General features: G+C 52.0%; 3 protein-coding genes across 15 annotated transcripts in view; 1 reads left to right on the top strand and 2 right to left on the bottom strand.

Moving 5' to 3' along the window:
- Window positions 1–3,600, top strand: part of LRRC36 (leucine rich repeat containing 36) — a 36,545-nt gene extending 32,945 nt beyond the window's left edge. For all 3 annotated transcript variants that reach the window (XM_040253291.1, XM_040253292.1, XM_040253293.1), the window contains 2 exons: window positions 888–1,002; window positions 3,262–3,600. In XM_040253291.1, the coding sequence (XP_040109225.1) occupies window positions 888–1,002; window positions 3,262–3,487 (341 nt within the window). In that variant the 3' untranslated portion in view covers window positions 3,488–3,600. The remainder of the gene's footprint in view (window positions 1–887; window positions 1,003–3,261) is intronic.
- A 4,026-nt stretch (window positions 3,601–7,626) lies between these two features.
- Window positions 7,627–11,391, bottom strand: TPPP3 (tubulin polymerization promoting protein family member 3). The gene is made up of 4 exons (XM_040253351.1): window positions 11,164–11,391; window positions 8,568–8,761; window positions 8,302–8,455; window positions 7,627–8,182 (listed from the first exon to the last, which is right to left on the bottom strand). Exons 2-4 carry the CDS (start codon window positions 8,753–8,755, stop codon window positions 7,994–7,996), a joined length of 531 nt encoding a protein of 176 aa, XP_040109285.1. The 5' UTR covers window positions 8,756–8,761; window positions 11,164–11,391; the 3' UTR covers window positions 7,627–7,993.
- A 778-nt stretch (window positions 11,392–12,169) lies between these two features.
- The window catches only part of ZDHHC1 (zinc finger DHHC-type containing 1), a 36,792-nt gene continuing 24,546 nt past the window's right edge, over window positions 12,170–24,415 (bottom strand). For 5 of the 11 annotated variants that reach the window (XM_040253313.1, XM_040253311.1, XM_040253314.1 and 2 more), the window contains 10 exons: window positions 23,687–23,929; window positions 19,075–19,250; window positions 17,319–17,420; window positions 16,802–16,926; window positions 16,550–16,708; window positions 16,163–16,275; window positions 13,281–13,363; window positions 12,955–13,048; window positions 12,740–12,818; window positions 12,170–12,627 (listed from right to left, as the gene is read on the bottom strand). In XM_040253313.1, the coding sequence (XP_040109247.1) occupies window positions 12,362–12,627; window positions 12,740–12,818; window positions 12,955–13,048; window positions 13,281–13,363; window positions 16,163–16,275; window positions 16,550–16,708; window positions 16,802–16,926; window positions 17,319–17,420; window positions 19,075–19,250; window positions 23,687–23,929 (1,440 nt within the window). In that variant the 3' untranslated portion in view covers window positions 12,170–12,361. Of the gene's footprint in view, window positions 12,628–12,739; window positions 12,819–12,954; window positions 13,105–13,280; window positions 13,364–13,470; window positions 14,143–14,728; window positions 14,836–16,162; window positions 16,276–16,549; window positions 16,709–16,801; window positions 19,251–23,686; window positions 23,930–24,415 lie in introns of those variants that run through there. The other 6 variants (XR_005723316.1, XM_040253316.1, XR_005723318.1 and 3 more) reach the window with 6 other exon arrangements.

Here is a 24,415-nt window from a genome sequence, read left to right as displayed (position 1 = left end):
ATGGCACCCCACTCCAGTACTCTTGCCTGGAAAATCCCACGGGCAGAGGAGGCTGCAGTCCATGGGGTCGCAAAGAGTCTGATACGACTGAGTGACTTCGCTTTGACTTTTCACTTTCATGCATTGGAGAAGAAAATGGCAACCCACTCCAGTATTCTTGCCTAGAGAATCCCAGGGATGAGGGAGCCTGGTGGGCTGCCGTCTATGGGGTCGCACAGAGTTGGACACGGGTGAAGCGATTTAGCAGCAGACCTACTGAATCAGAATCTGTTTTTTAATAAGATTCCCCAGGCAATTTGTAAGCATATTAAAGTTTAAGTACTGTTCTAGAAGACTGACTTGCTTAAGATCCAGAGTTCTTGTGCTTTCATTACCTTATTATTGCAAGCCTTGATAACATACTTGGAAAGCTAAATATGAATGCCTTGGCCACAAATTCAGTTTCTGCAAGTGCTTGTTGAGCTGTTATCTTGTGCCCAACACAGTTCTAGGTGTTTTCACATATTCCATACAGAGTGAGGGACATACATTCATGAATTAAAATGCAGAATACAGGGAGACCTAATATTTGTTGACTGCCTATGCCTATAACTGCAGGTGTCTCACTGACTCCTCATAACAGTGCTGTGGGGCAGGGTTGTGAAATTCACAAAAATGAACTAACGTGCAAGATCAAGTGGTTGAATTTTAATTCAGATATGTCTTCTGCTAAACTGTATATTCTTGCACTATATCTGCTGTTTTCAAGAGAAGGAATGGTGAATGGAGTGTGGAGGTGGGTGCAGTGGGGCCTCCGATTCTTCAAGGTGCCCACCCGTTCACTCAAGCTCTGCTCAAAGACTAACCCCTTGGAATCCTCTCACCCCTATATACTGTAACCTTTGTAGATGACCTTCTGCGCAAAAACCAACAGCTGAACATGCAGGTGTCTTGCCTGAACCAGGAGCTTGCCCAGCTGAAAAAGCTAGAGGAGACTGTGACTCTTCTCCATGAAAGTCAAAGGTAGGATTGGATCCATCTAGCTGGCTTCTGGAAGCAGATATTTACTTTCCTTTATCTCCTTTGTTTTACTTGGCAAGTTAATATCTATATACTTTTCAAATTAACTATATTCTGCATGTAAACAACCTATATCCAGGCCAGTTAGTTCAGGGGTCAAAATACTGCTTTCCAGAACACACCAGGGACTAAATATCTTTGCTGGCACTGGTGGGTTACAACACCTCAATGATAAGTAGTTTCTCACTGGATCCAACAGGACCCTTGTTTGGGTCAGCTAGCTTTCCTCAGTCACAATATACCCCTAAAAGCCATCTTGCTCTTCTAAAAAATGTCTACCTACTCTTGAACATAGAAGAGAGGTCAAGCACACTCAGAGTGATAGGGAAAGAATCCAATGTATGTGTTCTCTTCAGAGGAGTTCAATAACATGAGGCTCTTCAAAGAACAGTTTCCCCAGGCTACAGGCTAGACAAATCAGAAGAGGCCTCAAGACTATTGGTATATTTAGACAAGCCCTTGAAAGTTTGATTTGCCAAACACCTTTGCTAGGACCATCAGTGAAGCTTAAATAGAAGAACTCTACTCCCTAAGCCTTCAGTCCCTAACTTCACTTCCTGATTTTTCTTAGAATAGCTTAATATAAGGAGGATTCGACCCAGATCCATTCTGGCTGACTTTTCAGAAAACTTTTTTTCTAATTATTGCAAACGTATACAAAAGTGTGTGAGTGTGTGTGTGTGTGTGTGTGTGTGTGTGTGTGCAAACGTATACAAAAGTGTGTGTGTGTGTGTGTGTGTGTTAGTGGCTCGGTCACGTCCAACTTGTTTCGACCTCATGGACTGTAGCCCATCAGGCTCCTCTGTCCATGGAATTCTCCAGGCAAGAATACTGGATTGGGGAGCTATTCTCTTCTCCAGGGGATCTTCCCAACCTACCCACAGATTGAACCCGGGTCTTCCATGTTGCAGGCAGATTCTTTACCATCTAACCACTATATAGGGGTACAGGTATACACCCCATACCCCTATACTATAGGGGTATAGTATAGTGGTAGCCCATACAAGAGTATAGTGAAGAGCATAAATTCATGTTTATCATACTTGGGTGTGTACAGAATCACCTGAAAACTTGTTGAACTACAGAGTGCTGGGTCTCACCCCCAGAGTTTCTGATTCTGCAGATCTGGGCTGGGAACTGGGAATTTGCATTTCTAGTAAGTTTTCAGGTGATACTGTTGCTTCTGGCCTGGGGACCACACTTTGAGAACATTAAGGTTATCTCTTTAGTGATGTACAAATGGCTATATTTTAGAGTAACTTGAATTAATTCTTCTCTGTTTCGTTATACCATCACTTCAATATATAGGTTCAATTTGTTTCATTTTGGTTTTGATTTATAGGGAATATTTTTATTATTTTGATTTAATCCTGAGTACAGTTATGTTAAACTTACATGGTCGCAAAGTCAGATCTGTGAAACCAGATAAATTCAAACAAATTTAGCTTCCTTACCTGTCTCCTCTATCTTTTCCTTCCCTCCCACTAGCCTTCCATTGCAGGCGTGGGTGTGTATTTGTATTCCCTCTATTATATAAAAAGAGGCATAATGTTGCTTTAACATTTTATCTTAGAAATCATTTCACAGTGATGTTTAGAGTAAGTTCTCACTCCTTTTTATACATACATAGGACTCCGTGGTGTGTGTAATTAATCCTCTACTGATGGACATTTAGGTTCATGGTATCTTGCTATTACAAATAGTGCTGCAGTGAATAGCATTGTGCATACATCTTTTTTGGCAGGGAGGGGAAGTCTCTGATAGCTTCTAACATTACATGGTAATGCAGAGTCCAAGAATACAATTATGACTAGCACCATTAGTTTAATTGCTGAGGCAGTATAGATTAGAAGAAGTAGAAATTAAGATCTGGGAATAGGAATAGAAATTGCAGGCCTGGTCAGGGGCCAGTCTCCTGGTGTTTCTACTTATTTCATCATGAAAAGTGCTTTGGAAAGAATAGAACAGTCACTATGTAAAATGTGAACTGTGTTATTGCTACAGTCAACCTGGAACATAATCAAACAGGACTGTAATAAAGAAACTGTTGTCCCACTTTTAAAATAACCCACTCATAAATCGGATAGTTCTATTTAAAGGTGTTACTTCATTTTACATTTATCTTTAGCAAACATTTCAGGTCTGAATGACACCTACTTTGCTTTTATGACTTCACCACTGTCTTTTTCCCCCATGTCTCAGATCCCTGGTGGTAACTAATGAGTATCTGCTGCAGCAGCTGAATAAAGAGCAAAAAGGTTATTCTGGGAAAGCACTCCTGCCTCCTGAGAAGAGTCATCATCTGGGGAGATCATCACCCTTTGGGAAAAGCACGCTGTCTTCCTCCTCACCAGTAGCACATGATATGGGTCAGTATTTAATACAGACTGTTTCAGACTCTGTCCCAGAGCCTAGTCTATGGAGCTAACACTGTACACCTTCTTTGCAGCTTGTCTCTCAGTCCCAGGGGGCTCTCAGTGTCATTACCACTAGTATGGTGGTATTTTCCCACAAGATTAAGAAAAAAATTTAATTACACTGTATTGGTCTTTCTTTTTATTTCTCTTTTTATCTCCTCCCATCAAGTCATTCTTTCCTTCTGCCCACATAAATAGTTGGCACTTAGTCCTAGGCATCACATCACATAGGAACACTTGGCTGAAAATGTCAAAAAGGAAAAAAACACTAGATATTTTTCCCAAGTGTCAGTTGAAACTGTAGTAGGAAGTTAGAAAAGAATATCCATGGCCAGGTATGTTTTGTGTTAGAAGAAATTTCAGAGAATCTCTATTGATCAGTTCATCAAATGTGTTTTGGGTTTCCTCCCATCACAGTTAAAGGTGACAAGGTCTTATGTCTTCCCTGGAGCAGCCAACAGTTTAATTGTGTGATGGAGCTGAAAGCTTCCATTGGTACCAAACAGGCCTAAATAAAAGCCTAGAGAGACCCTAGAAAGAGAGATTAGGTAATTCCTACTCTGGAGAATTGGAGAAGGTGTCAGTGAGGACTTGTTTGAGTGGAAGATGCAAAATGAGTATAATGGTACCAGGTACAGCGGGGTGCAGAGCCTCCTAGGCCAAGGGTACAGGGTAAAAATGTCTGGGCCCCCCGGGGATCACTGGGCAGGGAAAATGTAGGTCATGGTGCCATGAAGTATGTAACTAGGGGACCTTCCTAGCCTGGGAGGGGAGGTATGATGTCAGGAATATGTCCCCTCAAGAAACGATCTTTCAACCAAAATCTGAAGAAGTGGAATGGAAGATCACCAGGCAAACATAGGATTGAAGACAGAGGCAGTAGGGAGAGCTGGAGAGAGAAATAGCATAAGTCAAGGCCATGGAATGGGAAGAAAGTCCAATCAGGGGACAGAAGGCCTGAGAAGAGATGCACACCATCTAGGTTGCATGGCTCCTTAAGGATTTTAGATTGGGAAGGCAGAGGGGTAGTAGATTTGTGTTTGAGAAGCTTTTTCTGTAGAAAGAGTGGATTGATGTCTGGCCATGTGGAGTGGGCTGGATCAGAGAGGAGCTAGAAAGATGAGAGGGAAGGCTGGCTCAGTCCAGACCAGAGGTACAGCCTCTGAAAGTTAGCTCTGAGCTCAGCATCCACTTTACACATGAATACCTGGTATTTCAGACTGAGGATCAATCTTTTCTTTAATCCTGATTGATTAGGCATCAATGGGAAAGGATAATGAAAGTGACTCTTGTGTTTCTGCTTCAAGGTTGCCCAAGTAGCTCATGTTGCCAGAGAGCTCTAGAGAGTGAAGGACTGTCAACCTAACATCATATTGTACTTCTCTTCATCTTCAGGATCATGTCAGAGAGAGAGGAAGGTGGAAAGATTAGACACTTATTTGCTCCCCTGATCCAGGTGCTGTGCAAGGAAGGAGAGCTATGCTATAATGAGACATGAAAATCACAACTTAGATCACACATCTCTAGGTTAAAATCTACAGACCTCTTGACTTCATGTAAGTTCCCAAAAGGAGCATGTGCAGTGGAGCCATGTTTCTTTGTGTGGCATGGCTCTGGGGGAGCTAAGAGTGAGCTCGTTTTCTGTGGAAGTGTCAGTAAGGACAACCCCCTGCCCTACTTTGCTGGTCCTGTCTTGACCCCACTGAGAGCCTGCCAAAGAGCCTAAGTCTTGCCCAGGTAGTGTAGCCTTAGTCGATAGCCTTATAGCCCTATGTTGACGTATTTCATGGTCCCAACCCAGTGCACAGGCCAACTTACTTGACAGCCAATGAGGTTTAGGGGAGGTGGGGTCAGGGATGATGTGCTTCTTTCTACAACTCAGGCTCACTTCCTTCTTCTATCTGATAATGCCAACCTGGAACCTATTCAGAGTACCTCTAAGGAGAAGCAGAGCCTGACTAAGACTAAGTCACCTTCCACCCTATTTTCTATTATCACCGAAAATGGCCATTACTGCGCTAGGCCAGGCCCCTCTCTAGGGTTGCTGGTCATTCCTGCAGAAGTCAACTATGGTTCTGATTTTCCCTGTGTGGCCTTGGTCCAGGGGCAGCAGTAGATTGGTGGCATCAGGGAAGGGCCAAAATGTTATTGCCCTATGGGGCTATGTGGGCTTAACATGAAGCAGGGGAAGTCCCCTGAAGCAAGTATTGAATAGAAAATAAGTGGAGAAGAATTCCTCACCCTGGACCTGGGACTGTTGGAAGAAAGACAGAAACAAGGCTGACATGGAAAACAGGTCTTCAGGGAAGTTCTATGCCCAAAAGGAGAGGCAGGGCCCCCTGACAGGTTTCAACTTCCTACCAGCTATACATAGTGGGTTCTGACGGCTCCATCCCACAGATCCTAACCTTTCTTCCTTGCCCAACTGGGTTTGCTAGCAAGGGTATCCAAACCTGTCCACCATGAGGAGCTGTGGGGAGTGGAGCAGTGATAACCAAAGGGCTGAAGTGGCTTTGGTCAGTTGCTGCCAGAAACCAGATTCTATTAGACTAAAGGTTTTCTGGCTCTGGGTGGGCCTTGATTTCTTTCAGGTGCCATAACCACTTTTCAAGAAGAGGGGACTTTACTCCTACAAGGTGGAGTTTCAGGACTCAGCCAGTTCTCTTTCTGGGCTCCCCTAAGCCACACTGCCAATCATAGGAGGGGCCAGCATGCTGCTCCCATACGTACTAGACAGTCATCTCACTTGCAGCTTAATAACCTGGACCAGGCCAATTTGAAGGATTTGGATTTCACTCCTGTTAGGCTCATTTACATAAACTTGCAATTTAAACCAATTCCCCAGGGCTGGAGGAAACATTCCTCTTACTACTTGCTGGTGGGAGAGGTAGAGCTCTCTGAAACTCTTCTCTAAGCAATGCAAGGTCAGCTGAGTCAGGAGATCCCACAGCTGTCAGCCATTAGGCAAGGCTCTGCTGTGATCAGGTGATGGTCTCTGCTCTCTAATTTTCACTTAATCTCCAGAGTCTCTCTTTCAAGTTTCCCTACCCCTCTAAACCCCTGCTCCAAGTGACTTTGGGTTCAAGGGACTCGGGGGCCACCTGGAGCAGAAACATCCCAGAACAGCTCAAGGGATGAGGAAATAAATAGTTGTGCTGCTTTGCTTTGTTATCTGAGTCAGGAAAGAAAATATTTGTGAATGTGTGCTTTTTAAGCCTTTTCTAGCACCATTGCTAGAAATGGACAGTCCCTAAGTTCCATCCAGTCCTCTTGTCAGCAGGAAGGAAGAAGAGTTTGCCCCAAAGTCTTAGACTAGGGAGTAACTCCGTCCAAACATTGAGAACGTAGAGGGGAGAAAAGGTTGATCTGGAAGCTCCCAGGATTTCTCAGGATCAGAGAAAGACACCCCTTCCCACCCAGCCTGAGGTGGTGAACAGATGGGAGGGGATCAGCAAGAAGGGGCCCATTTATTGTTGGACACCCTGCTTGCCCGTCAAAGGCTGATGTTGAGTGCCAAGTTCTATCACTGGGCCTCCAGCATCATTTTTGGAAATCAGTGTTGGGGCTTGCTGTGTTAGAGCCTGGCCAGGGAGACAGAGGCGTGCTTCTGGCCTCTATACTATAGAAGCTCCTTAACTCTTTGGGCCTGAGTTTCCTTCACTATAAAATTGGATGTTGAACTGTCTACTGTCTAAGGTTCTTTCTGGTCTTGCATTTTCTGAACTTCTGAGATGCAGCCCAAAGTGACTCGCCTTGGTGGCCCCCGGAAGTGGAGGCCTGTCAGCAAGCTTAGAGCTGAGGCCTGGCACTGGGCCCCAGCAGCGCTTAGCCCAGGCTGAGTTTGCTGTCTCATCCCTCCCCCTGCTGTGAAAGCAGAGAGGCCAAGACTGAGGCCCAAACTGCAGAAAAGGAGCCATGCTGCCAGATCTCTGGGTCAGGGCTGAGGTAAAAAGGCTTTTGATATCCCTCTGCAGCATCCACAGGCAGCCTGGCTTGGTGCTAATGGAAGGGGCCTGGTGTATGTCTTTTTCTTGGGCAGGGCTGCCAGTGGAAGAATCAGCAGAGTGTGACATGCAGGGGGTTGATGACACTGAGAAGTCATCAGGATGTGAATGTCATTACCCTTGTTGTCATATACCTGAACAGTCCATATTGGTACAAAAGGTGTCTTTATTGAGGTCCAGGAAAGAATTAGGCACTTGGCCAGAGCAGCGGCTTAAATATGAGGCAAGCAGGCAGGGGGTTAGCCATGCCCAGGGCTAGGTTGGGGTGGTGAGGCTATAGGCGCAGACTCTCCTAAGACAGAGAGGCTGAGGAGGAAAGAAAATGGGGAAGGGGACGCAGAGCAGTCTGGGTCAGAGGCCTGGTGGGCTGGCCCTGAAGGGCTGGGCAGGAAGCGCTGGGTGGCAGATCCAGCAAGGAGGGGACCGGGCTCTCTTGCTCCACGTGCCCCTTAGGCCAGGCCTGAGCCTCTGGCAGGGGCAGTCGCGCTGTGGGGGAGGGGGCCTTCCTAGGCCTCACTTCTTCACCTTGGCATCATAGGTACCTGCATTCTTGTAGGCACTCACGTAGCCACTGTCATCCAGGATGTCCTGCCGCCCAGCAATACCCTTGCCCTTGCCACTCTCATCAAAGCGTTCCTTGTGGGAGCCCGTGTACTTGCTGGTGTCAGTCAGCCGTTCGACAGCACCCCCTGTTTTTGCTTTCTGTTTGAACAGAGACCCCCCAGGGGTACCTGGTTAGAGAGCCCAGCCCTTCCAACCCCAGCCAAGATTCCAACCCCCCCGCCCCATCAGTGGTCATTCAAGACCATCAGGGCACTTACAGTAACGCCTATGTTGGCTGGTTCCTTGCCTGCCACCAGCTGGCAGATGGCATCAAAGGCCTCCTCCTTACTCTTCCCCTTAAATCGCTTGGGTGCCAGCTCTTCTAGGGCCTTCTTGAACTCCTCGTAGTTGATGACCCTGGCAGACTTCACCCTGCCAGGTATGTGGACACCATGACTTTGCCTTCTGCTCCACAATCTCCCTGGTTCCAGCCCCCCAATTCCCCTTCTGGGAACATCAGAAGCAGGAAATGCCTGGGGCTCACTTGACTTTGGAGAAGACGATGTCGACATCGGTCCCTGTCACAGCCTTTCCGTCAGCCACCTTGCAGTCCTTGCACAGCTTGGCCCAGTTCTTGCCATTCATCTCGTGCCCACTGGCCTTGGGGTCACCATGGATGGCAAACTTGCGGAAGCTTTCCTCCAGCCCAGCCACATCTGTGCTCGCTGCCATGCCACCCTGTAGGGACCCACCTTGGTCACCTCCCAGCCAAGTTCTTCCCCCTTCCACCAAGGCTCAGTGTATCACTGCCTCTAGCTCAAAACCTGCAAGGTTGAAGTTTCAGACACTCTGCCACACACTCTCAGAGCTGGAGATGGAGCTGCCTGAGGAAGGGGCCAGTATTCAGTGTGTGACTGGGCCCCAGAGCCATGAGGAAGAGCACTGAGAGGAAAGGTCCTGTCACTTAATGCCAGCCTTGGCTCAGAGTGGAGTTCAGAAGATGAAATCATGATCCTTGCACCAGGCTGGGAACAGAGTGGCACTGTCCAGAAAAGCTGTGAGGGCAGCAGCTGGGGCTATGGCTTTGTCTGGCCCTGGCACAAGGCCTGCTTGGGTAGAAGTGAGGGTGGCAGATCAGGCCCCCTCCCTGGGAGTTTCATGCCAAGCTGGGTCAGGCCCTGGCCAGGCTGCTGGTTGGGCAGGTATTTAGTGAGGACGGTGTCTCTGTCAGGGTCATGAGGACTCAGCCCAGGCTGAGAAGGGAGCCAGGGCACAGGCAGGGGTGCATGCCCCAGGCAGGGGAGCAGCTGGCCCAGCTGCGACCTTGTTACTATTTGCTGTTAAACAAAAACATGAGGGAAGGGGTAACTTGGGGCTGGCCTGGCCACAGTTTGTGAAGCCTGGAGACAGTTGCTAAGGGAGGGTGGTGCTGCTTGGAGAATGTTGCTAAGGGCAGGATGGTGTCAGGGCGGCTTAGGGAGAAGCTCCCAGTGCTGCTGGGCTGGGCTGGGCTGGGCTGGAGAATGGGCTTACGGGTGGGGCACACCAGCACTCCCAGCACCTGGGGCACAACCATGGCTTCCTGGCCCCTTGCCAGCCACTGGTGCTGTAACCTCCCAGTTTGTGGAGTTTAGGAGCAGGAGATTGTGGGGGGCTAGCCTGAGTTGGGGTTACAGAGTTATGAGCCCTGGCCCTGTTATCTTCACATCTACCCTCTGCACTTAAGCACACTTCCCCCATGTCTATACCTTCACACCCTCAGCCCTCCGTGGAGGCCTCCCTCCTGGCCACACCCTGAGCACCACCACACTAGCCCACACTCCACAGCTGAGAGCACTCAGCCCTGGCCCTCCATGCCCTCAGCCTTATTCCCACTGACCACACCCTTAACCTGGTACTCAGACTTCCCTGACCACACCAGCCCTGCATTGAAGTGTCCCCCCACAACCCTCACTGCAGTCCTCTGACCACACCCACAGCCCAGGGACTGGGGCCTGGACCACTCCATCAGCATTTAGCCCCCACACATATACTAATAGCCCTGTATTAAGGCCCCGCAATAATACTCTCAGCCGTGCACTGAAGGGTCTTCCCTACACTTGCCCACAGCCCCCACTGCATTCCTGGACCACACCCTCAGCTCTGCACTGAAACTCCCTCCATGTAACACAGCCTGGTACAGAAGCCTCCCTGACCACACCCTCAACGCAGCCCACCTCTATCCATACCCCAGAAGCCCTGGAACTGGGCCTCCTGTCCACATACCCACAGCCCTTACTGAGACCCCTGACCAGAGCCTCACAACTCACCCTTTCTCCACACACCTGCAGCCCCTGACCACACCCTCTATAACCCCCTTGTCCACACACCCACAGGCTTGCGTTTCCAGACTCCCAGGTACTATGCTGTGACACCCCTGTGTTGAGACTCCCATCTTCTCCACAATAGCCTCCTGACCACACCCTCAATTGTGTCCTCAGCAACTATCTTCCACCTCTCCCTTTTATACTAGAGCCTCCAGTGACCACAGCCTGAATCCCTGCCTGCCTAGCTCCCTTCCACTACCACTGGCCTTAACACTGAAAACCCTCTCCGGATCAGCACACACACCCATCCCTAAGTTGTGGCTTTGGGAACTGAGAGCACCCACAACTCCTACACTGCAGCGACTCTGCAGGCCCAGGCTTCCTTGGAAACAGCACTCCCCTTCCCCGTCCCTGCACTGCAGTCTCCCACCAGGGACCTGGAGGAGACAGCGCTTTGTTCACTAAGGCTAGTCTGAGGGAGTTTGAGTGCCAAGGGATGCTTGTCCCAGGGACCTTAGCATGACCCTGCACCCATGCTCGCTTCTGTCTGTGAGAAGATGGATTCTTGGTAATAGCAGGCTGATCAGGTGGCACCAAGTCACAGGCCCTAGTCCCAGGGGTCTGCAGGCTCCCCTGGGACAGCTGGAGTCATCAATCAGCAAGCAGTTGGAGGTGGGGGTGGGGTGGAACACTTGGGCTCAGGGCAGGGCCGCTCAGCTGGTGTCCTCAGCTCAGGACCATCTCGGGTTGGGACCGCTCCCACGCCACTGCCACCCCACCCTCTTCTTATCGTGCTGGATACTGACTAGAATGGCTGGCGCCGGGATTTCCTACCGTTTTCTACCTCGTGGCTGCTCCTACAGTGCGCGTTCGAAGGACAGGACGCAAGAATGAACCGATGGTCGTAGGAGACTTAGGCGACTCCGCAGCTCTGCTCCCTGCCGGCTCTGGGGCGGGACTGCAGCCGGGGCGGTTCCGCTGTATTATCCCTTGTTTCTTGGTCTCCATAGAGACGGCGAGCCCCACCTTCGGGGCTGTCCCAGCTCTAGAGTGACCAAGGTCACACTGGCTCCACCTACCCGACCCCGCCTTCTCCCCGCTCCGCGGGGGGCGGAGCTGCTGCAACTGTCTCATCCCGCTGCTCCCCGGGCAGCTCTGTGGCGGGGGAAGCCAGACCTTTGTAGTTCTGGCGGTCCTCGGAAGACCCCCATCCTGGCCTCCGCCCGAAGTTCAAAGCTGGTCCCCACCTTCAGGGGAGATCCAGCTTCCCAGAGCAGCAACCAAAAAGGCCTTTGGTGGGAGACTGGGAGGGGGAGGGTGCGGGGGAGGGGAGACGTGCAGAGGAGTGAGGCATCCCTTCCCTTAGTGACATGGGGTCTAAAGCTGGCTCAAGACCACAGCTCTCCAGTGAACGTGTAGCATTCCAAGTCACAACTTCGGGTCACTGGGGGAGGGAGGGGACAGTGAACGAATCCTGAGTGCTCCGGGATCTACACGGACGTCGGTCTTGCGGGCAGGGAAAAGCTCCTGGACCTCCTGGGTCCGCAACCTCATTTATTCCCACCCCACCCGGGTATCGGCCTCGGCGTCTCTGCTTCCACTGCTACCTTCCTAACACAAATGCTGTGTTCCTCCTCTCTCCAAGTGCAAACCCTATCATCAAGAAAAATAACCTCCGCTAGGGAGCTTCTAGGGCCTTTCGAACTTGAGTTTCTCCATATGACAATCTGGATGGCCACCCAATGTGGGGGACCCATCTCACCCTCTGCTCCTAGGCCAATAGGCAATGATGCGGCTCCAGGAGGGCCCGTGACCCCTGTCATTAAGAAAGTGCACCAAGTCCGCAAAAGCATAAAAAAGTTTATTGGAGCATCATAGCTGGTTGGGCGGGTATTGCTGAGTAGTGGAATGGGGAGTGGGGCCGATCCTGCCGGCCCTTAGGGGCCCCTAAAGTGCACTCTGTGCGGCGGGGATGGGGTTTTGCAGAGAGTCGGTCCCGCCGCTCCTCCGCCATCCCTGCTTCTCCGCCCAGCTAAGCCAGATCAGCCTCCGGGCCGCCCCGCGCGCGTTGCTCGCCGCTGCTCGGGCTCACGAAAACCGCGGGCGCAAGCGCCTGCAGCGCCAGGGGGGGCTCTCGGGGCCTACCCACCGGGGCGGCCAGAGCGGCGCTGCCTAGGCGCGTCTGAGCCACTGGGATCTCGTCCAAGGACTCGGCTGACGCCGAGTGATAGGCTCCTGCAGGGCTGGTGTCCGCGGAATCCGACGATGAGCTGGAGCGGCGGCCGGGGGTCCGGGGCCCTATTGGGGTTGGAAGAGAACGTAAGACTAGGAGCTGCTACTCACTAAGGGCCCTACCTTTCTCTCCCTTGGAGCTCCCCGAGCAGATTCCGGTCAGGAAGGGGGCGCTCACCCGGCAGCCTGGGCAACTGGGGCTCTCGGTCTAAGGTCCCAGAGGTCGGTACCTTATACATGCGCCGCTTCCTCTTTTTCTGCAGAGACAGGGGGAAGCCTGAATAACCCTTCCCCAGACCTCACCTCCCCAAAAGACGCGGAGGAATGGAGAGGGTGGAAGCTTCTTTCCCATCCCCTTCCACCTGGGCAGGAGCCCAGCACAGTGCCCCCTACCTGGGGTCGTATCCGGCGGGGCAGAGCGAGAGTCTCTGAGGAGGAGGGCGGTGGAGGCTCCACTTGGCCGCGGGTGGCAAGGAATCGGGAGGGACTGAAGGGGAAGTGCGAGGGTAAGTGCTGGATGCTGTTGTTCCTTCAAATACCACCCTGTTGGAGGTTCTGAAATAAGCCTCCCTTCCTAGCTGGAAGGAGGCATTGATCTGTCCAAGGCCACATTGGGCTGGACAAAGACCCATGCCTTGGCTTTGGCCTAACTCCTTTCTCCCACCTCATTGCCACGCCAGTGGGAGATGTGAGGTGGCCCTTGCCCAAGTTGCACTCACTTGGCATTCACTGCGGCAGGCCTGGCCTGGCCAGGGGGCTCTGGGCGCACATGGCTGAAGGTCCGCATGTAGAGCTCCATCTCCTGGGGAAGGTGGAGGTGAGGGAGGCTGGGAAGCCAGGTACGGGTCCAAGGGCCTCCTGGGTCCTTAGGCCCACTCTGTCTAGGACACATCCCCTTACTGTTCTCTCTGGGAAGTGTGGGCGAAGAGGTCTAGGGCTGTTCTCTAGGTTTCCCAGTTATGCTGGGAAAACCCCAATGCAGAATGAGCTTAAAACACCTGTGTTTGTACCTTACCCCATCCCCACTGTTTTCCTCACTTCAGTCAAATTCCACCTCCTCCGGGAAGCCTCCAGCCTCATGGGTCCAATGTACCCGGTCTAGGGCTGTTCGGGCCAAGTGGGGGCAGGGCAAAGAGGGACTCAGAGAGGCCTCCTCTTGCTCCTGGCTCCTAACTCTTCAATCTCTAAACCAACTTTTTTCCCTGGTTGGGAGACCTGGCACTTCACACACTCGCGTGTGCACCCGCGGCTGCAAGGCTACATGCAGGGATCCATGGCTCCCTGAGAGCTAAGTCCTCAGAGTACCAGATACAATCTCAGCTGCTGGAGGGAAGTGGGGGGATGAGTGGTCTCCCCAACTTCTGTTGGTAAAGGGAAGGCAATAAGTGGTGGAAAAAACAGCGCCACGGTCCCACCTGGGACCAGGCTTATGGGTGAGTTCTCTGTCTTGTTTAGTTGCTGATCCTCGCAGTGACCGTTGGAGCAGCAGACCCAACGCCTGAAAGTGAGGCCGGAGGTAGCAGCAGTGGCCTAGGCTTGCACCCCAGCACGCAGCATGCGCCCCTGCCGCGCCCGAGAGGACTGCAGGTGAGGAAACAAAAGCCAGAAAAGCGGCCAGAGATGGGAAGCTAGCGGAGGATATGGGGTGGAGCCAGGACGGCGAGGCCCCGCCCCCATCGGCCTGGGGGCAGGGCACCGGACAGCTGTCGCTGGCTCCACAGTTGTTTCCATGGAGACCCAGGCGTCCTGACTAATGCAGAGAAGACACTGTAACAGCAACGCCGTCTCTAAAACAAGCCTATGTTTGGGGGCAACGGCTCCAGAGTGGGGCCCCTCCCTCATTCCTGCTCAGGGTGGGGGTGGGGAGGCTGCCTGCAGGACAGCCCTAGCAGGTCTCGGGACGAGCCCAACCAGTCACGGGTTGGCTACACAGATGCGAAGAAGGAGGCCCCAGGCAAGCCCTGTGTGCAACATCTGCTCAGGCTGGCCCTTTGGAGAGGTCTGTGGGGGTGCCAGCCTGAGAAGGGGAGCCTTGGGAAAGAGGAAGGGGTCAAAGCCCAGTCACAAGGACTGGGACATCAAGGTAATCCTTCCCCCACACATTTCCTCTGCACCAGTGTGGACTTAGTACCCCTCCAGGGCCCAGGAGAGAGGAGGCAAAGCCTACCCTGGTGCTCCTGGGGTCCAGAAGTGGAGGACTGAGGGCAGCAGTTGTAGAGGATAATCCCAGAAGCCTGATGGGTCACAGTGAGACAGGAGCCAGGCCCTAGCCAGCTGGGGAGGTTTGAAGGTGCCACCAGGGTGTCCCCATTCAAATTCCCCTCCTCACAGCTGTCCCTACAATCCTCCCTGAGACCTTCAAAACATGCCCATTCCTGAGTGGTATAATACATGGTACCTCTCCACCTCAGCTCTCCACCCTGCTCCCTCTGCGAAGGTCTCCCTCAGGTCATTTTCAGATGATATTAAGTGCCCTGGCTGCTGGCACATCTAGCCTCAAAGCCTAAGCAGGCAGTAACTGCAAAGCCAAGGCCCTGAGCCTTTGAGGTGGAGGATCCCAAGGCCAGCCCAAATGGGCACTGTTGTGAAGCTTGAAGTCTCCTGCTTACCTCTCTGAGCTCTCCCCTCTGTGAAGTGGGGTGATGCCCACTCCCAGGATGGCTGCCACTGTGCTTACACGGGTTCAGGGCCCAGCACTAGGGCCAGGTACACAGCAGTGTGGCAGGGGTTGGGGGGAGGTTTCTCCACTAACAGCCATCACTCCCCCAGGCCTTCCCAGACCTGGCAGCCTGGCCCATCCCATGGCAATGAGGAGAGGTGGGGTCCCAAACCCTTCCTCAATCCACCCACTTGCCTGTGTTTGTGTCCAGTTGCCATGAGGACTTTGGATCCAAAACTCAGCCTTCCCAACAAGGCCTGCCTGGGCCCCCTGCCTTCCCAGTCCCTGGGGGCTCCAAGGACAGGCCCACCCCACCCCCAGCTGTTGACCTCAGGAAGCCAAGGGGCGTGGGAATGGGGATAGGCTGATTAGCAGCTGGGCTGGCCAGGCCCTGAGCCTGGGCTGGAGGGTTCCTGCTTCAGAGTGTGGAGACCTTAACTCTTCCTAGACCCAGCTTTTTAAATCTTTCTTGGCCTCAATTTGTTCATCTGCAACATGGGGATAGTAGCATGACCTGCCTCATGGGCTATTTCAAGATTTGAATGGGATAATGGGTATAAAGGCTCAGCGTCACAGGTGAAGAGATCTGATGGCTCCATCCCGGGGACCCAGTCCTCGGTCCATCCCTCTCTCTTCTCCTTCAGCCCCACCCTGCCCACTTCCAGGCTCCCGCTTTCTGCGCCCTCCAGCGCATGCTCGGAGCCTTTCCCCTGGGGTCAGGGAAATGCAGGACTCCCTCTGGCTGTGCCCACACTTGAACAAGCAGGCACATGCTTAGTACACAATTGCCCTCGCCCCTGCTGCCTCCAGCACCCCCTACCAGCTGCTATTCCAGGCCTGCTTCCCTTTGCCCTGTCTCATCATTGACTACTTGCTGTGTAGCCCACCACCCTTCCCACACCCCTTCTCCCACTCCCTCAGCATTCTGGGACACTTCTATACCTGAATGGGCCGCATCTTCGGGGGACATGACTCGAGCTCCCTGTGGGCCCCCTTTGCCTCCTGTGGTGGACGATGCTGCACAATGTACTCATAGGTGGTGAGCTTGTGCCACACTGAGGGGGTGAAGATAGGGCTCAGTGTAATGGAAAAGGAAGGTGAACCTGGGGGTTCAGAAGGTGAGGGAGGGTACCCAGACGCAGGCTAAAACCCATTGTGTCCATATATACTAAGCCATAGAGTAAGACGAGTCACCATTAGAGAGCCAGCACCAGGAAGGGGCATAGTTTCAGGGCTCCACAGCCCAAACTGGGTAACTTCCTCCAGCCTAGGGACCCCATCCCCTGCAAGGCAGGTGTGGGTGTGTATGTGGGACGGGGTGGCACTTACTGAGATAAATATGGAAGCAGAGCAGGTGGCCGAGCAGGGCTGTGGAGAGCAGGCCCAGAAGGATGAGTAGGGCAGCCAGAGCCAGGATGGCAGGAGCCTGCGTCTCCACAGGGGCGGCAGGCAGGAACACGAACCACACATCTGTGTGATTCTTCAGGACTGCAAGGCACGAGCAGACTGTGCTCAGCCAGGGCTGTGACAAGTGACCAGAACAGGCTAGGGGGTGGGGGTGGGCCTGGAACCCAGACTGACCTTCAAAGTGGCGGTTGGTACGCAGCCGCATGGGGTTGACAAAGAACTCCACAAAGACATAAGTGGCCACCAGTACGAGGAGCAGGACGCCCAGTAAGGCAGATGCCACACTGTGTAGAAAGAGCCTGGGCCCAGCCACGGGCAGCTGTCAGCACCCAGGTGCTCCAGCTGGGCAAGGGCCCAGAGCTCAGAAGGGCCAGTGGTTGGGAGGGGGAGCTGGGCCTCTGACCCCACCGCCCTAACTCCTCAGGAAGCCGAACGCTTAGGGCAAAGGTGAAGATAGGCAGCCACCCCCAATAGGCTCTCCACCTTTCCCTGGGCCAGGAGGAGAAAGATTCCAAACCTACCCTCAGCCCTGTCAGGTGGAAGCCATGGAGAGCCTCACCCTGAGACCAGCGCACAGGTCCCCCAAGTACCTCCCATCCTCTCTTGGCCCCATATGAAGGTTCAAGGGCCCTGGTTCACACACTTCAACACGCATCCCCAGGTACCCCTGTGGTCCGGATCTGGGTCTCACCGGTAGTTCCTCTCGCCCACACAGTTGTTGAGCCACTTGCAGTGGTGGTCAAAGCCGCACACGCATTTGTTGCAGGCGCTGCAGTGCTTGGAACGAGCACTCCTGCGGTGGGAGGGGGCACAGAGCGATCGCGGGCTTACCCCACCCTTTGTTGACCATCCTGGCCTGGGGGTTGCCGGTTCTGTGCCTGGAGCGGGTCACTCACCCGCACCTAAGCGCAGAGCAGAGCGCATCTACAGGGAGCGCGCGCGCCCTCTGGTGACGGGCACGGTGGGGCGGGACACCTAGAGGAGACAGCCCTTCTGAAGGGGTGGGGAGGCACAGGCGGGAAGGAAGTTGTACCCAGGGGTGAGAGGAGTGGACAGCGTTATACTGTCCCCCTCTGGAACTATGCATATGGGTGATGGTGGTGTGAAATGAAAATGGAGGTTCCTTTCCAAGCAAGGACCCCCTTTGTCCAGTCAGGAGACAATGCAGGTATGGGGCCAGGTAGCAGAAGAGAGCAAGGCTGCTGGACCCATTGCTTGCATTCCTCTTCCTGATATCGCCATTTTCTGTTGTTGTTGTTGAGTCTCTGCTTCTCTGCCAGACTGTGGGAATTTTTCTGGCATTCTTCCAGAAAACTCCAGTCTATCTGGGATAAACCAAAGGAGCCAAAGGGAGCGGGGCAGGCAGACAACTGGGTGAGCAGCAAGCAGTTCACCACAGGGGATGAAGGGAGGCCAAGTTAGGGATGCAAGTGAATCTCCCTGCCCCATGGAGGAACCAGGAAAGCCCAAAGGAGAGTGGAAGGATAAGTTTCAGTCCCCTTTTGGAGAACAGAATGGAGCCCTGGAACAGGCAACAACTGCCAGAGCATCCGTTGAGGAACAGAACACTGACTGGCGTCTAGTGAAGGAAAGGATTGTCTGATGCCAAAGTCCTCAGCGTCTTAACACCACTGGCTCTTTCTCTGTCCTATGGACAGAGCTCCTTCAACAAACTTCCTGGGTCCTAATATTAAAAGTTGGTGTGGGGCGGGGGGAGCTAGCCTTGAACCATACCCAATCCCAGATCCCCTTCTCAAGGGTGAGAGACTGGGATGGTCCAGGGAAGGGCCTAGGGAGGCAGTCTGGACCAGCCGCAGGGTTTGGGCTCTGTACATTCTAACCCCTCAATGTGACCTAGAGTAAGTCACTTGGCTTCTCTGGGGCTCAGAGTTGTGCATAAACAAGGATAACAGTATATTGTCTCCAGCTCCAGGCAGGCTGGGTTGTGAATCTGGCTCTGCTGCCCAAGAGCCATATGACCAACCTCAGCCTTTCGGAGCACTGGATTCTTCCTCTTCTGTAAAGTAAGAAAGATGTTACCCACCCTACGGGGTGGTTGTTCATAAGCACTTAGCACATGATAAATATTTGGGTGTTAGCTTCTGTTAGTTCCCCTTCCTGCCCATACCTGGGGTTGCTAGTGAGAGAAGGGGGTGGTTACTGGCAGAGTTAGTCATTAGCAATGTTTGTAGCAGTGCCAAATGTTTCCTACTTTAACTGATGGAAATGCTATTCCTCATCTTCTGCTTCCAGGCACCTTCTCCTCACCTTCTCCTTCACCCAGTTCTCTGTCACTCTACCAAGATTCTTGACTGTGTGAAATATGAGGGTTCTGAGGCTTCGGGACAACCGTAAAGCCTGGACATGCCCCTGTCTGCCTTGAGCTCCCGCTGGCAGTTTCCCAGGCGCACTCATCGGCCACACACACCCAGTCCACATGCACTCACACATCCACGTCGCACAAGTTGCAGTGTAGGTCTTCAATGACGTGTGCATGTTGGCTGCGGTTGAAGATGGGCAGAGGCCCTGCATAGCTCTTGTCCCGCACATTGGCATCTGCTGGATCGATGGAAACAGCAGTCAGGTGCACCACGAGGTGACCAGCAAAGATGGCGCCCATGCACTGGCCCAGCAGGTTAAAGACTCACCACACTGCTGGCTGAGAGCCCACCCCTGCTTCCTGTGGCCAAAGAACTGTTCTCTACCTGTATCCAATTCCCCAGTGCAGAGACTCTGCCTGTGCTACCTCCTATCTCCAGTCCCCCAAGAGCCTCCTTGTCAGACATCTCTAGCATACCCATGCCCTAGATGGAAGAACAGAGGGGCTGTCTGGTAATGGAGCTCACAAACCAGCACTGCTGCTGTTGAGGAGACCAACTACAGGGCCCTGGCCTCACTGCCCCAGACGTGGTGCAGACCCTGGCTGGTCTTACCTCAGAATCTGACCTGGTTTCAGATTCTGAATGGTGAAATAAGACTAAAAGAGATCGTCCTCTAAGGTTGAAGGACCCAAAATATAAACTCTAAGCTCATTTATCTTGCTTCTGAGAAGGATGCAAACATCCCCTCCCAGAAGCCAGGCCAGCTGGAGAATCACTTGCAGACAGAGCCTCACAGACCCACTGCCTCCCTAGTCCAGAGTTCAGGTACTTGGAATCCTGGGGCTGAATGTCTGGGATGGCCTGACATGTTTAAGGGCTGGCCAGTGGGCACGTGGCCAATTCCTGAAACACAGATCTTCCAGGATCTATCTGCTCAGCAACTGGACCAAAGGCTGGGCACAAGTATGCTGACAACTTACTGCAAAGTGAATGTGTAAAACTTTATAGATTCCACCCAGTCAGCCATCCACCCTCCATCTAGTTATTCATCCATCCATCTGTCCTTTTGCTAGCCAGTCAGATATCTCTCCATTATTTATCCTCCATCCATCAGCTGTCCAACCTCCTTTTTTCTTCCTCCTCCCAGCAGCCAAATTTTCTTACACATCTGCAGGAGCCAGGCTCCACCCTAACTTGCTGTACCAGAGCTGACAGAGACAATCCTGTGGCCCATCACAACCTCTCTATCCCTACAACCCTGGCTCTAGATCAGGCCTTCACCTCTTGCTTGTTGGGCTATTCCATAGTCTCTGGACTCTGCTCCTCCTGTCTGGGTCCCCTTGAGTGTACTTTTCACTTGGTCCTGAAGTGAGCTCTGAAAAGCTTAAACTTAAGGCCTTGACTGCTTAAACTGCAGTGGCTTTCAATGGCTCTCAAGCTAAAGTTTACTCTTTAGGTTCAATGCTCATGGCCCCTTTCATTCTGGCTCCTCTCAAACCTCTTGGTATTACCAACCACTACTCCTCACCATTCCAGCCTCTTTTCAGACACACTGAATGTGGGCAAACATTTAGTTTCCTGCCTGCTTCAACACTTCTCCCACTCCCCACCCCTTGGTTCATTCATTCAACTATTTACTGAGGTCTTTCTCTACATCAGCTACTGGGGCATATGGCAGGAACAAACAGACTTGGTCCCTATCCCCAAGGAGCCCACAGTCTTGCAGGAAACACAGATGCTAATCGAAGAGTAGGTTGATTGTGATAAAGTTCATGGGACTATGTGAGTTTGTAACTGGGTGACCTCCTCTAGTCGAAAGGGATATGGAAAGCTTCCCTGAGGAAGTATTATGTCAGCTGATACTTGGAGTGGCACAGGAACCAGCAGGAAATATAAAGAGGAAAGGGGGCCTGGCTGGGTGCTGGGAGCAAGCAGAGCCCCAAATAACGGGGTGGCTGATGTGTGGTTCTAGCTCAACTCGTTGGTGCCATGCCAGAAAGAGAGCCTATGTCACCAAATTCTGGCTTTTCAAAACCAGAAATCTGGATTTGTATCTGGATATATGAGGCATCTCATTTTTTTAATTTTTAAAATTTTAAAATGCTGACAAAGAAATAAGTAATTTTTAAAATGTACCTGCTGAAGAAGCCCTTCAGATATGTCTATTTAGTGTGTTATTATCACTCAATTTAAAAAAATCTATAGGCCAAACCGGCTGATGGACTTCTAGTTCTTGACTTCTGACTTAGCTGGGTATTGGGGTGGAGAGAGGACCTAAGGGCTTCCACAGAGACCAGTGTTGTCACAACAGAGAACAACAGAGGAAATAAAATAAGAAGATGATGGGGAAGTGGGCAGAGTCCAGAATGTGGAGAGCCTTGAGGATCTTGAACCTTATGGCAGGAAGAAGCCATTAGAGGGTCTTAGTAACTTTATCATTTTTGTATTTTGAAAGGGCACTCTGGCTGCAGAGAGAGACAGACTGGCTGGAGTGAGAGCATGTGCAGGGAGACCTGTTTGGAGACGAAATGGTCATCTAGGTAAGAGAGGCAGCTGGCAGTGGGGAGAAAAGAGGGCAAATACAATACCTTTTGGGAGGCAAAATCAACAGGACCTGATGACTGACTGGACACAGATGATGAAGGGAGAGGGTGGAGCCAAGAATACCTAGCAAGGGCAGGAGGAAGGAAGGCGGGGAGCTGAGAGCAATAGGAGCGTATTTGGGCCCCTGGTGATGTTGGTCTACATGGCCCTCCTCCTGCACCCACATTCTGCTGAATGAGTCCTTACCCTCTTACTTACCAAGTGATGATCTCCACACTACTAGGCTTTCCTCCAGCTGGAAGCTGAGCACTGAGAACTGGGGCCCTGTATTCTCAGCCTTGCAACCCCAGGGCCCCGGCCAGTTCTAGGCACAAGGTGAGTGCTTGGTACAGCACAATTACCCTACTTCATTCTTCAGGGGCCCTAAGGGAGCCTGCAGAAGGAAGGTAGCTTTGATGGGAGGACAGAGAACCATTCAGGCCAAGAAATGGGAGTGCCAAACCAGGTGGTTCTGTGAGCCTCCAGCATTGCCCAAAGCAGTAAATATGGAGAAGACAAAACCCTCAAACCATCCCACTTGCCTCTGAGTCAGGCTGTCTGGGCAGTCCTTCTGGCCTCACTGGATACCAGCTATGTGACCTCAGAAAGTCATTTAATCTCTCTAAGCCCCAGTTTCTTTTTTTTTTAATTAAAGTCAGGGGAACACCTTCCTTACAGATTATTATGAGGATTGAATGAGATCATCCATGTACAGGGTTGGCACAGTGCCTGGCACATATAGGTGCTCAATAAATTCTAGTTACTCCTGTTTACTATTATTTGCTCTAATTCTACTCACTCCAAACCATGTGATTATTAATCAGGTGCCTTGATGGCAGAAATCCAGGTAGTCTTGAGTGAGTGGTGTACCCATTCCAGGTCATGGGAGGAATGTCCCATGAAGCATTCTACTTAACAGTACTGAATAAGCCCTGTGGGTTACCTCAGAGAAAGTCTAGTTTTCAGAGTTGAGGACTAAGTCCTGGGTCCCAGTGAACCAGGAAGTCCCCCTGTGACACTGCTGGCATCTGAGACAAACAACCTTCTCTAGAGTCTGTCTCTACTTGCCTGACCTTGTCACCTACCAGCCAAGGGCTCTATGGTTTCCCAAGAGAGCATGCTCACATTCATGGCTCATACATTCTGGAGCTCACACACACATCTGGTGTGCTCCCTGTCCCCTGCCTGGGAAGCAGGCAGGATTCTTCCTGTCAGACAGAGGAGGAAGCTGAGATGTGCGTTTGGCAGAAGATGTTCAGCCTGGTGCAGCCCTTCAAGGGCTGAGTTGAAGGGTGCTGATTAAGCCTGAGACTTTCAAATTCATCCCTGTTAACTCCTTTAGCTCACCCTAGGCTACCTTCTCCCAGAGGCCCAAGGAATCGTCTCCACGAAGCAGACACACCAGGGCACATTTTCATGGGCACCCTCTGGACTGGGGCACATAGCCACCCGCTGCACCTTAATCCTCTGTTCCTGGGGGTTATGGCCAGGGCAGGGACAGTCACATCACCAAGCTCAGGCAAGTGCGTGTTTGTCACAGTTCCCAGGAGTTTCCAGGGCATCTTTATCCCTCCTCTTGTCAATTCAACCTTCCTTACCCTAAAAGGGTCTGATTTATAAAATCAATGAGCTCCTAAACCATCCTGGGTATGGCATAATCATCTCTGTAAATAAAACCATATTTTAAATGTACCGGAAAAAAAAAAATAAAAAAGAAAAAATAAATAAATAAATAAATAAATGTACCGGGAACTTAATATATAAAGGAGGCTACCATGATTCTTTCCAAAAAGTGAAAAATTATTTCATAAATGGAACATCTCTTTCATCCTTCGTTGAGCTCTGGATACAATTAGCTTAAAGAGAGCTTTAAGGTTCTCATCTATAACTGCTCTTGTTGTACCTCAGTTGATGAAGTTCCCATCTGTGTGGGGCTTTCAACGCTCCAAGGTTCATTAGGTCTTCTCCCTCATCCAGTCAGGCAGAGGGGTCAGATGGGTGTTGGAGGCCAGCAGGTAGGCAGCTGGGCTCTGAGGCAGATAGGGCCCATTTGCACTGTCTGAGGCTCTGGAACCCAGCTTCAGGCCTTGCCCATGTCCCTCCATCCACTGTCTGCACTCTCCCATGTACCAGCCCCATACTTTCCCAAGGATACAGCATAGCCAGCAGGCACCCAGTGGTGAGGCAGGAGGGGAACTAGGACCCCAAAGCCAATCACAGCAAAGAAGAGGTACAGCAGCCAGGCCACAATCTGGAGTGGGTGCGGGGGCCAGCTCCACCCATTCCGGCGGGACCGCTGGCCCTGCAGCTCCGGGGAGGGTCCGCTGGCCTGTGCAGGTGCGGTCCACACATTCTTCTCAGGGGCTGTCTTGTTAGAGGGCTTGTTGCAGATGTTCATCTCCAGAGGGAGAAAGAGTAGAGACAGCATTAGCCTGAGGAGGCCCAGGCTGGAGCCCAAAGCCCCATGCCTGCAGTCATGTTTCAGCAGGAGGGGCAGGCTGGAATGTGAAGCTCTCTCCCAGTTACTCTGCAGGGGGATCCAGGACTCTAGCATGAGGAGCCTGATAGTGAAGGGAGGGTGGCAGTAGAGTGCCGGCCTCAAAGCCCCAGAGCGAGCTCTGGCCCCAGCCCTAGCCAGGACAAGGTAGGAGGGTCCAGGGTTTATTTAGGACACAGTGTGACTGCCTGTTACTCAAAGTGCTCTGTTTCCACAGCCATCAAAATTAAGCCCAATAAGACATGTTCTCATCTGGTAACAATATCAGGCTGGAGCCAGAGTGATGAGAACACATGCTGATTCTGTTAGGATTAGTCACCTCTGTCCCGAGGCCCAAATGCAAGTGTCAGAGAGGCCCCCGTACGCTCTGCTAAGGGAAATAGGGAG

The sequence above is a fragment of the Oryx dammah genome, unplaced genomic scaffold (assembly GCF_014754425.2).
Source record: "Oryx dammah isolate SB20612 unplaced genomic scaffold, SCBI_Odam_1.1 HiC_scaffold_13, whole genome shotgun sequence".
Classification (NCBI taxonomy): Eukaryota; Metazoa; Chordata; class Mammalia; order Artiodactyla; family Bovidae; genus Oryx; species Oryx dammah.
The sequence above is the reverse complement of the archived record's forward strand: the minus strand, read 5'-3'. Positions and strand labels throughout refer to the sequence as shown.